General features: G+C 32.8%; 2 protein-coding genes across 2 annotated transcripts; both read left to right on the top strand.

Moving 5' to 3' along the window:
- The first annotated feature begins 565 nt into the window (after positions 1-565).
- On the top strand, positions 566-2,965 carry LOC111455269 (expansin-like A3). The gene is made up of 4 exons (XM_023096869.1): positions 566-686; positions 1,331-1,443; positions 1,525-1,703; positions 2,454-2,965. Exons 1-4 carry the CDS (start codon positions 575-577, stop codon positions 2,836-2,838), a joined length of 789 nt encoding a protein of 262 aa, XP_022952637.1. The 5' UTR covers positions 566-574; the 3' UTR covers positions 2,839-2,965.
- Positions 2,966-5,825: 2,860 nt separating this feature from the next.
- Positions 5,826-7,264, top strand: LOC111455266 (expansin-like A3). The gene is made up of 5 exons (XM_023096866.1): positions 5,826-5,975; positions 6,096-6,208; positions 6,302-6,480; positions 6,635-6,767; positions 6,842-7,264. The coding sequence occupies exons 1-5, from the start codon at positions 5,861-5,863 to the stop codon at positions 7,100-7,102; spliced, it is 801 nt and encodes a 266-aa protein (XP_022952634.1). The 5' UTR covers positions 5,826-5,860; the 3' UTR covers positions 7,103-7,264.
- Positions 7,265-10,399: the final 3,135 nt, after the last annotated feature.

Here is a 10,399-nt window from a genome sequence, read left to right as displayed (position 1 = left end):
TTTAAGTATATTTTACCCTCACTCGCATGCTTCATAGGAAAATTCTCAGATCGTTCGCTCAAAACAAAATACGATTAACTCTAGAATTTATGTGGAAATCTGTCCTTAATAGACGCGCTTTCGAGAAAATATCTGAAAGGGAATGCCTAAAGAAAACAATATCTTTTAGCAATGGGCTTAATCGATTAAGCTGTTTTAGTTATCATATCTTCAAAATCGCTCTTATTCAGACGTAATCTCAATTCATTCATGTACCTCTTTTTTACTCGAGTGTCACACTTTATTTTGTGTGATTTTTTCTTTTATCATGTCTATCATGCGAAATCGATCGACAATTATTTAATTTATGGTTGAAATTGAAGGTTAGGAGGAAGTGCATTAAAGATCAAAACTTTACTTAATCAGCTGGCTCGAGGAGATGGATTCTTACTCTCTCAAGTCCAAACAAAGCTGTTTATTGAATGGTTCTTGATCATAAATTAGGTCAATCCCCAATTGATATCCACTCTTTGAGTCACCTATATAACTCTTTGCGCTCATCATCATACAACCATCAAACAATTTCCTAAGCCAAATGGCTTGGTTTCTTGGCTTTTTCTTCCTCTTATTCATCTCTTCTACTAACGCTTGTGATCGTTGTGTATATCAATCGAAGGCTAGCCATCTTTATGATTCTCCTACTACATGTAAAATATTTCCTTTTTATTATACTCTTTCTCGTTCTTAGGATAATTGCACGTACAGATATTCGTAGAACGAAGTAGAGTAGAGACAAGAAAGCTTCTCTATCTTCATCTCTACCTCTATTTCATTTTTTCATCCTTATAAATTTTTTTATTTATTTTTACGGGATCAGGTGGCGATTCACGTTCTAGAGTTCATGGGAATTGAGTTCTATGAGATGATTTTTTTTTTTTTCCATTTTTTTTATATATTTTCTTAAATTATATTCCTTTCAAATAATTTTTTAAGGAATAATTTTTATAAAATATAAAATATTAGTAATATTTCAACCTAATTTCTAAAATTCAAATTTCAATATTACGGTTCAATATTTTATAAGGGATTAAAAAGCAGGGTCGGGAAAATAATTCCAGTTCTCGACCCTATTTAGTTAATGAGTAAAAATCTCTTTCTATCTTTAAAGGGATTAAAGTGGGTCGGAAATGGGGATGACAAAAGTAATCACGATTCTCGAATCTATGAATGGATAGAATTCTCCTTCTCTTCCTTCTTTCATTCCCTATTTAAACAAGGATTTCAGCTCGACAAATTAAATGGGCAACTCAATTTTCATAATATGATCAATTTGTTTATCCATTTGGAACAGATGGGGGAGCATGTGGTTATGGCAACGTGGCCTTGCAGTTCTCTAATGGCTTCTTTGCAGCTGCTGTGCCTTCCCTTTACAGACAAGGAGCTGGCTGTGGCGCTTGCTATCAGGTGATTATTACCTTTTGTGTTTAAAGCCATGGATTCAAGTAGGCAACTGGGCTTACCCTTTTTTGCTTGCTTTGTTTATAGGTGAGATGCAAAAATAGAAGGCTTTGTAACACATTAGGGACTAAAGTGGTGTTGACAGATCAAAACAATGACAATGCAACAGACCTTGTTCTTAGTAAAAGAGCTTTCTTTACCATGGCTCTCAATGGTAAAGGTGCTGACCTCCTCAATCTTGGCGTTGTTGATGTTGAATACAAGAGGTGACGATGCTCGTAAAATATCATTTTAGTTCTTATACTTTAGGTTTCATTATATTTTGATCCATATTTTTTCGACAAATCTTAAAAACAATTCTCGTAGTTAGTTTCTTTTTGTTGATTTTTCAAAAGAAAAACATTCCCTTTCTAAAATTTGAAAATACATCCCGATAACGTCATTTCTAGCAAATTTGATAGAGATGAAACTTACAGGTGTGCAAGGTTGAGTTAGGTCGGATTGAGACATTTTTTTAGACTCGACCCAAACAACAATCCTAACCTAACCCAACAATAAATTTTTTCAAACAACAATCCTAACCTAACCCAACAATAAATTTTTTCATTGGGCTGGTTTGAGTTGTTCAGGTCATTTATTTAAATTTTTGTTTTTAATAAAAATTAAATGTTTAGTTCATAAAACATTTATTTATTATGAAATTAAATAAAAATAAAATAAATACTTGTAAAAAAAATGTATATTTTAAAATTAATCATAATATCAGGTTGGTTCGGTTCAACCGAGTCTAGTTTGAGGGGAACCCATAAACGAACTTAATATTTGAACTCAACCCAACTCAAATAAGTTCATAATCCGACTTAAATTGTTCAGATTTGGTTGGGTTGATCAAATTTTTTGAATACTCCTAATAAAACCTTATGTACGGGACCAAAATGATATTCTAATATAACCGATATCATTTTTTAACGCACGAATATATGAAATGAAACCCAAAAGAACGTCTCTTTTTGCAGGGTGGCATGTGAATACAAACACAAGAACTTGTTAGTCCAAGTGGAAGAACCAAGTTCTAACCCATATTACCTAGCTATCAAATTCTTATACCAAGGTGGGCAAACAGACATGGTAGCCGTGGACATAGCTGAAGTGGGTACCTCAGGTTGGAGCCATATGAAGAGAAATTATGGAGCTGTTTGGGAAACAAACAACATCCCTGAAGGAGCATTACAATTGAGGATGGTGGTGACTTCAGGCTACGATGGAAAATGGGTTTGGGCAAAATCAGTGCTTCCTGCTGATTGGAAAAGTGGAGGTATTTACGATACTGGAGTTCAAATCAACGACGTTGCTAAAGAGAGTTGCCCGCCTTGGCAATGTGGTGATAAGCCATGGAAATGAAGAACTATGTTCAATTGAAAGCTTTTAATATCTATGTATTAATAAAGAATTCTATAGAATTCCATAATGAAATGATGAAATGTTTTGAATATACACACTTTGTAGGATCTTGATCCTTTGACATGAATTTAAATGGAAATTTACTGAAGTATGTGTCGGGTGGTTCGGGTGGTTCATTAGTGTGATGATAGTTGTGATATCCCACGTTAATTTGAGAGGAGATCAAAACACTCCTTATAAGGGTGTAGAAACCTTTCCTTAAGTAATGGAGAAGCTCGGTGAAAATCGAAAGAGGACAGTATTTGGATGAGCACCATTCCGCTGTGTAACTCTGAAAGACAAGCCTAAGAGAGAAAGTCCAAAGAGGACAATATTTACGAGAAAGTTTAAAGAGTACACTATCTGCTATTGGTAGGCTTGAAGTTGTTACAATAGTAACTTATATATGCTATTGGTGGGCCTAGGCCGTTACAATAGTAACTTAAAACCGTTTGTAAAACTTATGTGGATCGTAACTTAATACTGTGAAAAAAAAAAAATCATGATCCAACGAAGGGAATAAAAACAAGAATAAAAAATTCAAATGACAGGAAAAGCAAATGATCCCAAGAAAGGGATTAAAAGCAGCAACTTTCAATTTTTTAAGCATTTCTTAGTTATTTTATCGGTATGATCATTTTTATTCCGATCTAGTTTTGATTCATTTTATCATTATTTTTGTATTATTCTAACTTTTGATTACGAAAAAGGCATACCTAGCCCATGGTTTCCTTTTGTTCTATGAAATTAATAAGAAATGAAAATGAACAAATTAGAAGTTAGAAAATTGTACTCTTCTTAACTTTTTAAAGTATATTAAACAATCCTTAAAGCAAACTCTTGAAGGGAAATTTACTCTTGAAGAACACATTCAAAATTCATTATAGTACAAGAAAAGAATTGCAACTTTTTGTACTTCAAACATAAATATTTTAAAACCCAACAATATTACTCTTTATATTTCATACATATTTTAAATTTATTTTACAGTAGAAAAATTTAAGACCTGTAATGATGTGGTAATGTTCGGACTATAATTTATATCGAGTTACAATCACATTTTTTAGGTCTCAATTATTTCGAATGTGCTACTCGACCATCGAGTAATATTGAATATAAAATGTAAGAGAAATTTTTTGAAAATATGGGTTTGAGCACATAGAAAGCAAGAGCATCCTTAATATCGAATATAAAATCTTCATCATTATTAATAAAACAATCAAAATTCAAGTAGTGGAGAACATTAATATTTGTCTTTCACCTAATTTTTCTTTCTTATATTTTACTTCTTTCTCTTAATTATCACTATGAATTCCATATAAAATACCCACTAATCATTTATATATTATTTATTAATTTTGTATTTCATACATCATTGGCATAAAAATAATGGAATAAGAAGAAGTTTCTACGCTTTTATAAAGAATGTTTTGTTTCTCTCTCCGACCTATGTGGGATCTCACATTAAAAATCTTATTTCTAAGCTTCAAAGTTGCTTCTGAAGTCTCACGATACGTAAATTTGTGTTTTTATTAAAAACGATGCATATCATCGAGAAGTTGCCCAAACTATGTTGTTTTCCTTTTCTTCTAATTCTCTTTATTTCTTCAATTTTGTTCGATGGACTCTATATTCTTCAATAATCACTACAAATCCGTAGCAACACGTCTATCCCACAATCTAAACACGTTACTTTAATGAAACAATAGCTTATTAATTAAATAAAACATATATCATCAACTAAAAATTTAGTTAAAGATTAAATAACAACAATTCAAGCTCATCACTATAAGATGTTGTCCACTTTAGTTTGTTATATATCATTATCAGCCTCAAGATTTTAAAACGTTCTCTTAAAATAAAAATGTTTCGTTATCCATTACAACTTAATCTAACGTTAAAAATAGAAAACTTGGACATATTGGTGCATAGTCATCCCCCACGAAAAGGGAGGTTTTGAGTTGATTCTAGTAGTAAGCCCTACCTACATGTATAGTGCGTTCAAAAGGACAAGTGGTTATATAATATAACCCATCCAAAAGCGCCACGCTCAGCTGTAGTTGTTAGTGCGCAGCCCAAATAGGGTCGGTGCGTGCGCCACTGCCGCCGGCCCATATAGTCTCCACTCAAATTCAACCCTCAAAATATCTCCTTCCTTTCACGCGTTTCAATCCATCTTCATCTACTTTCAATAAATCTTAAAATTAATCTTTATCATAGTTTAGATTGATTTTTTTTTAAATAATTTTTATTAAATTGTAAAAGATATATTTGCACTATGAAATTCTAACTCGATTAGACAGAAAAAAACAAAACATGCGAAAACTTCTATGTAGAAGAAGGGTTTTAAAATCGTGAAGCTAACGATGATACGTAACGAACTAAAGCGAACAATATCTACTACCGAGTGGACTCAGACTCTTACATAGTGTCTTTGAGTTGTTACACATTGGTCTTTTCCCGAACGTTATAAAAGGAATAGAAATTTCAACTTACAACTATTTCCAACTGAGTCCCATTATTCTTATCCATTTCTTTTAAGTCCCTATTGGGTCCGCTCTTCCAATCTTGACGTAGAAATGTCAATGTGAAATCTCTCATCAATTCAATTTCCTTTTCATAAACAATATTAAATTATTAATTTTTTTTTTCTATTAACAAATTTTAATGGTAACAACTCAAGTCTGTCTGTAATAAATATTGTTTGCTTTGACTCGTATCATATCTCACGATTTTTAAAACGAGTCTCCTTAAAAGTTTTCACATCTTTACAAAGAATTCTTCGTTCCACTCTCGAACCAAACCAAGGTGAGATCTCACTCGGTTAATAAATTTTATGATTAATATATTAGTTGATTGAAAAAAATTAAGAAATCCAAAAAATCTATCATTGTTCTACCTGTATTCCACCATTGGCATTAAGCACCTATAAAAACATCTCCCTCCCCTTACTTCTCTCTCACTCCAAATCCTTCCAAAAAAAATGCCTTTCTTCTTCCCCATTCTCTTCCTCTCCCTCCTCTCCGCCGCCACCGCCTGTGATCGCTGTGTTCATCAAGCCAAAGCCGCCTTCTACCAGGACGAGGCCGCCGGAGCATGTACATTTCCCATCCCCCACGCTTTAAATTCTTCAATTTTCCGCTCTTAAACACAAATCCAAGCTCGACCCAGATCAAATTTCCACAATTAACGAACTGGGTATGTTTCATTTCTTGCAGACAGAGGCGCCTGTGGCTATGGCGATCTGACACCGGCGCTCGCAAATGGCTACTTCTCCGCCATCATGCCTCCCCTTTACAAGTACGGCGCTGGCTGTGGCGCCTGTTTTCAAGTAAACATTCCCAAACAATCCCCTGTTTCCACCTCCCCTGTTTCACCTCCCCTGTTTTGCTTGTTCGTGATCGGAAATGCTCTGTTTTTGCAGGTACGTTGCAAGAATGAAAAAATTTGCACCAAAGAAGGGACCAAAATTGTCGTGACGGATCGAAATGACAACACATACACCGGATTGGTTCTTAGCCAAAAGGCTTTTGGTGAAATGGCTGTGAGTGGGAAAGATGGATTGCTTCTGAGTTATGGAGTTGTGGACGTGGAATTCAAAAGGTGTCTTGGTTTTCAATGATGGGTTTTGTTACACCTACCGTTTTGATTGATTAATATAATCACCCACCTTGATGTGGACCAATTAAAAAGCGGTTTATCTTATGATCTTATCCAAATTTGATGTTTGTTCTTAGTGGGGTTTCTGTTTTTGTAGGATTCCTTGTGAATACAAGAATCAAAACTTGTTGATTAGAGTGGAAGAATGGAGTCAATATCCAAGTTACTTAGCTATTAAATTGCTTTACCAAGGTGGTCAAACGGAAATTGTCGGGATGGATATAGCTCAGGTCGAGTGATTTTTACTATTTCAAAAGATTACTCTCGAACATATCGTTACTAACGAGTTGAGAACATATGACAGGTTGGTTATTCGAATTGGGATTATATGGGTAGGAACTATGGAGCTGTGTGGGAGACTAAGAAACCGTTACCGAAAGGGCCATTGCAGTTGCGATTCGTGGTGACTTCTGGATACGATGGAAAGTGGATTTGGGCTAAGTATGTGCTTCCTGCTGATTGGAGACCTGGACTCATTTACGATACTGGAGTTCAAATCTATGATATTGCTAAGGAAGGTTGTCCGACAGAGCAATGTGGTGATGGACAGTGGCGACGACGATAAATATATTTGATTGGTCCATCACATATATGTTATATATAAAGTTATGGTATTTGATGTCTAATGCCATGTAACGTAACCTAAGAGAAATAAAGGATGAACGGTGTTGTATCATAAATATAAGTAAATAATAAAGTATATGAGTTATTAATAATATAAAATTTAGTTATGGGTTCCAATTGGATGGTCTTTTCTATTTAAAATTGTCTTGTTTTCACACTCACGCCAACGGGATACGAACTCGGAAAGGTAATAAAAGCATAATATGAACCGAGTGACATTGAGGGGAACTATTTTTGTCCTATGTTTAGGATTTTCTATTTATCAGATCAGATCATGATCCCGCACAAAATATATTACGATAAATCGGTATAGTTTTTGTGATTCTTTTAAGTTTTGGAAAGAAGCATGAATTTTGCAGTTCACGAGTAGAATTGTATGTCAAAACTATTCAAATTGAATTGATCATGGTATCTTGTGGAGTATTCAAATATTGGACCAAGGAATATGCTTTTTGTGTCGAGAATTTGTGTGGAATCCTACGTCAGTTGGAGAGGGAACGAAACATTGCTTATAAGGGTGTGAAAATCACTCTCTAACAGATGCATTTTGTGAAGCTGACGGCGATATGTAATGGGCTAAAGTGGACAATATTTTCTAGCGGTGTGCATAAGCTATTACAAATAGTCTTAGAGCTAGACACCGGACAGTGTGCCAGTGAGGACGTTGGACCCCAAAGTGAGGTGGATTGTAAGATCCTAGATCTCTCCCTAACGGACTTGTTTCAAAATCATAAAACTAACGATGATACGTAACAGGCTAAAAGTAATTCCGTGCCTAACCTAATCCTTAGCATTAGAAATCGAATCGATTTTGAGATTCTAGGGTTTGTTAACAAGTGGTTCACATATCAAATTGATATCTAATTCTATAGCAACTAAGCCCACCCTATTTGACTATTGATGTATCTCTTCCCAACGGCTATAATGTAGAGATGCTATCAATAATGGTTATATAATGAGGCCAAAAAAATAGTTGGCCGAATATTACTTTTCGTATGGTTCGCCTTGAAACATTAACGATTCAACGAGTATCTTTTATGTACCAATATGAACATAGTTCAACTAACGCTTACGTATCGTTGAGCATTTTTTTAGGTTAAAATTAGGATGGTTTGAAAAATTCGATCGATCCAATCCAACCTATTCGAAAAAATATGTTTGAAATTCGAGTTTAACACTGAAAAATTCCGAATAGTCTCTGTGACATGATCACATTATTTATTCTCGCTCAAATGTTGTTTAAAAAAAATCTTTAAAAAAATTCACATGAAACATTTAACAAATTTTTATTATTGAGTTAATATAGATAGTAATAATTAATTTTTTAAATATTTTTTAATTATAAATAAATAAATCTTTTTTATTCAAAATAATAATAATAATAATAATAATAATAATAATAATGTGGAGGTTTTTTTTTATGATTGTTATTTTCTTATGCGACTTCCCGAGGACGAACATTTAATTCTTATCGACAAAGCCGTTACCACTTGAGACCTTAATTTTCAAAAAATAATAAATAAAAAAAAATCCAATTTTTGTATTTAAAAAAAAGCTTTTAAATAGGATTTTTAATTTTTGTTTCACATATTCATTTATATTTCTATGAATTATCATTTTAATTAAATCCTTAAAATTTTTTAAAACATAAGAAAATAAAATACAAAATATTGGAAAGAATATAATATCAATAATAAATATTTTAATTTCTTCAAAGAGATACAAATATTTGTTATTAATTTAATATTTTTATATATATATTTTTTAAATCTATCAACATCGACACTTTAAACGTACAAATAACAATCTAGTATCTGAACTTTCATTTTTAAATTTTTTTTTTTACGGGAAGTTATAAAATTGATTTTTCTAATTTAGATTTAAATATTAGTTTCGTAACAACTTACATCTAAAATTTGGTACCTGGTTGTCCCAATATTCCTCTATGTCTCCGTTGAGATATAATATTTGAATAATATATTAGTCATGGAATATATCTTAGATATTATATCTTAATATTATTTCATTTATAATTTGATTTGTAGTATATTTTATTTTTAATATTTAATTAGTTTATATTTTCTTTATTTGTAGGTATTAGTTGGTAGCTTGTATTCCAATTCTATTTCTCATTATTAACATGGTGTCAGAGCACCGATCTTGTTATTCTTAAATATCAAAATTTCCTCTTGAGTTAGGGTTTGGTATCAGAGCCAAAGCCAAACCCTAACTCAATTAGTGAAGCCTTTACAGCCGCCGATCGTCCATCGTGATAAGTTTCATCGTGGGAAGTTCAATCGAGTATCACAACAATCACAACTTCCTGCTTTCAACAGCTTCCAACCATCGTCATTACTTTAGAATCTCAATCATTCTACTAGACCGAGAACTGTGGTTGGCAAACTGTTCTCGATCATCTAATATCAAGAATACGTTATAAACATCTTCAAATTTCTCATCAAGCTCAAAAGTGGCATATTCAAGATGTTCGTATTTTCTTTCACAACCTCTCAAGTGATCCAAAGCACCGATTTTGGTGTTATTATCCAACTTCAAAACTTCAGATGTTTATTTAACACATTCTTATTATATTCATCACTCTAATCAGTCAGGATATTCACTTGTTCTAATCAAATTAAATGAAACAAATTATCAATCTTGGGGTAAATCATTTATGCATAAATCAATAAGCAGCTCTTCAAGTTCTGAGATGCATCAAAGGCGGTCTATTTTTTAGTTTTGCATCTTTTTGAGAAATTCAATAATATCTTGAGAAGTCTAAAAATGCAAACCAATCAAAGGCAGTCTATTTTCTGTTTTGCATCTTTCTTGGAAATTCAAGAATTTCTTGAAAGTCTGAAAAGCAAATTAATGTGTCCAGATCGTCAGTAAATACTTGTTTAGAGTTAACTTGACAAATATGTTCACTATTGGGAAGACAAAAATGTTATTGACCTACACTCTTTATTTTCTAAGAGACAAGTTGGGTGTTATTGACCTACATTCGTAAAGACAAGCTGGGTGTTATTGACCTACACTCGTAAAGACAAGCTGGGTGTTATTGACCTACACTCGTAAAGACAAGTTGGATGTGATTGACATACACTTTTCAACTTGAGTGGAGTGCTGAGATATAATATTTGGAGAATATATTGATTATGGTTTCTTAGATATTATATCTTAATATTCTTTCTTTTATGATTTTGATTAGTAGTATATTTTATTTTATTTTGATATT

Source organism: Cucurbita moschata, unplaced genomic scaffold, assembly GCF_002738365.1.
Source record: "Cucurbita moschata cultivar Rifu unplaced genomic scaffold, Cmos_1.0 Cmo_Scf00017, whole genome shotgun sequence".
Lineage (NCBI taxonomy): Eukaryota > Viridiplantae > Streptophyta > Magnoliopsida > Cucurbitales > Cucurbitaceae > Cucurbita > Cucurbita moschata.
The sequence above is the reverse complement of the archived record's forward strand: the minus strand, read 5'-3'. Positions and strand labels throughout refer to the sequence as shown.

What these genes read in the sequence shown, in the direction of transcription:
- LOC111455269 (XM_023096869.1), top strand. Translation starts at nt 575, where the DNA reads ATGGCTTGGTTTCTTGGCTTTTTCTTCCTCTTATTCATCTCTTCTACT. An exon ending in TTATGATTCTCCTACTACAT is followed by an intron (nt 687 to 1,330) that starts GTAAAATATTTC and finishes CATTTGGAACAG; the next exon opens with ATGGGGGAGCATGTGGTTAT. An exon ending in GCTGTGGCGCTTGCTATCAG is followed by an intron (nt 1,444 to 1,524) that starts GTGATTATTACC and finishes CTTTGTTTATAG; the next exon opens with GTGAGATGCAAAAATAGAAG.
- LOC111455266 (XM_023096866.1), top strand. Translation starts at nt 5,861, where the DNA reads ATGCCTTTCTTCTTCCCCATTCTCTTCCTCTCCCTCCTCTCCGCCGCC. An exon ending in GCTGTGGCGCCTGTTTTCAA is followed by an intron (nt 6,209 to 6,301) that starts GTAAACATTCCC and finishes CTGTTTTTGCAG; the next exon opens with GTACGTTGCAAGAATGAAAA. An exon ending in TCGGGATGGATATAGCTCAG is followed by an intron (nt 6,768 to 6,841) that starts GTCGAGTGATTT and finishes AACATATGACAG; the next exon opens with GTTGGTTATTCGAATTGGGA.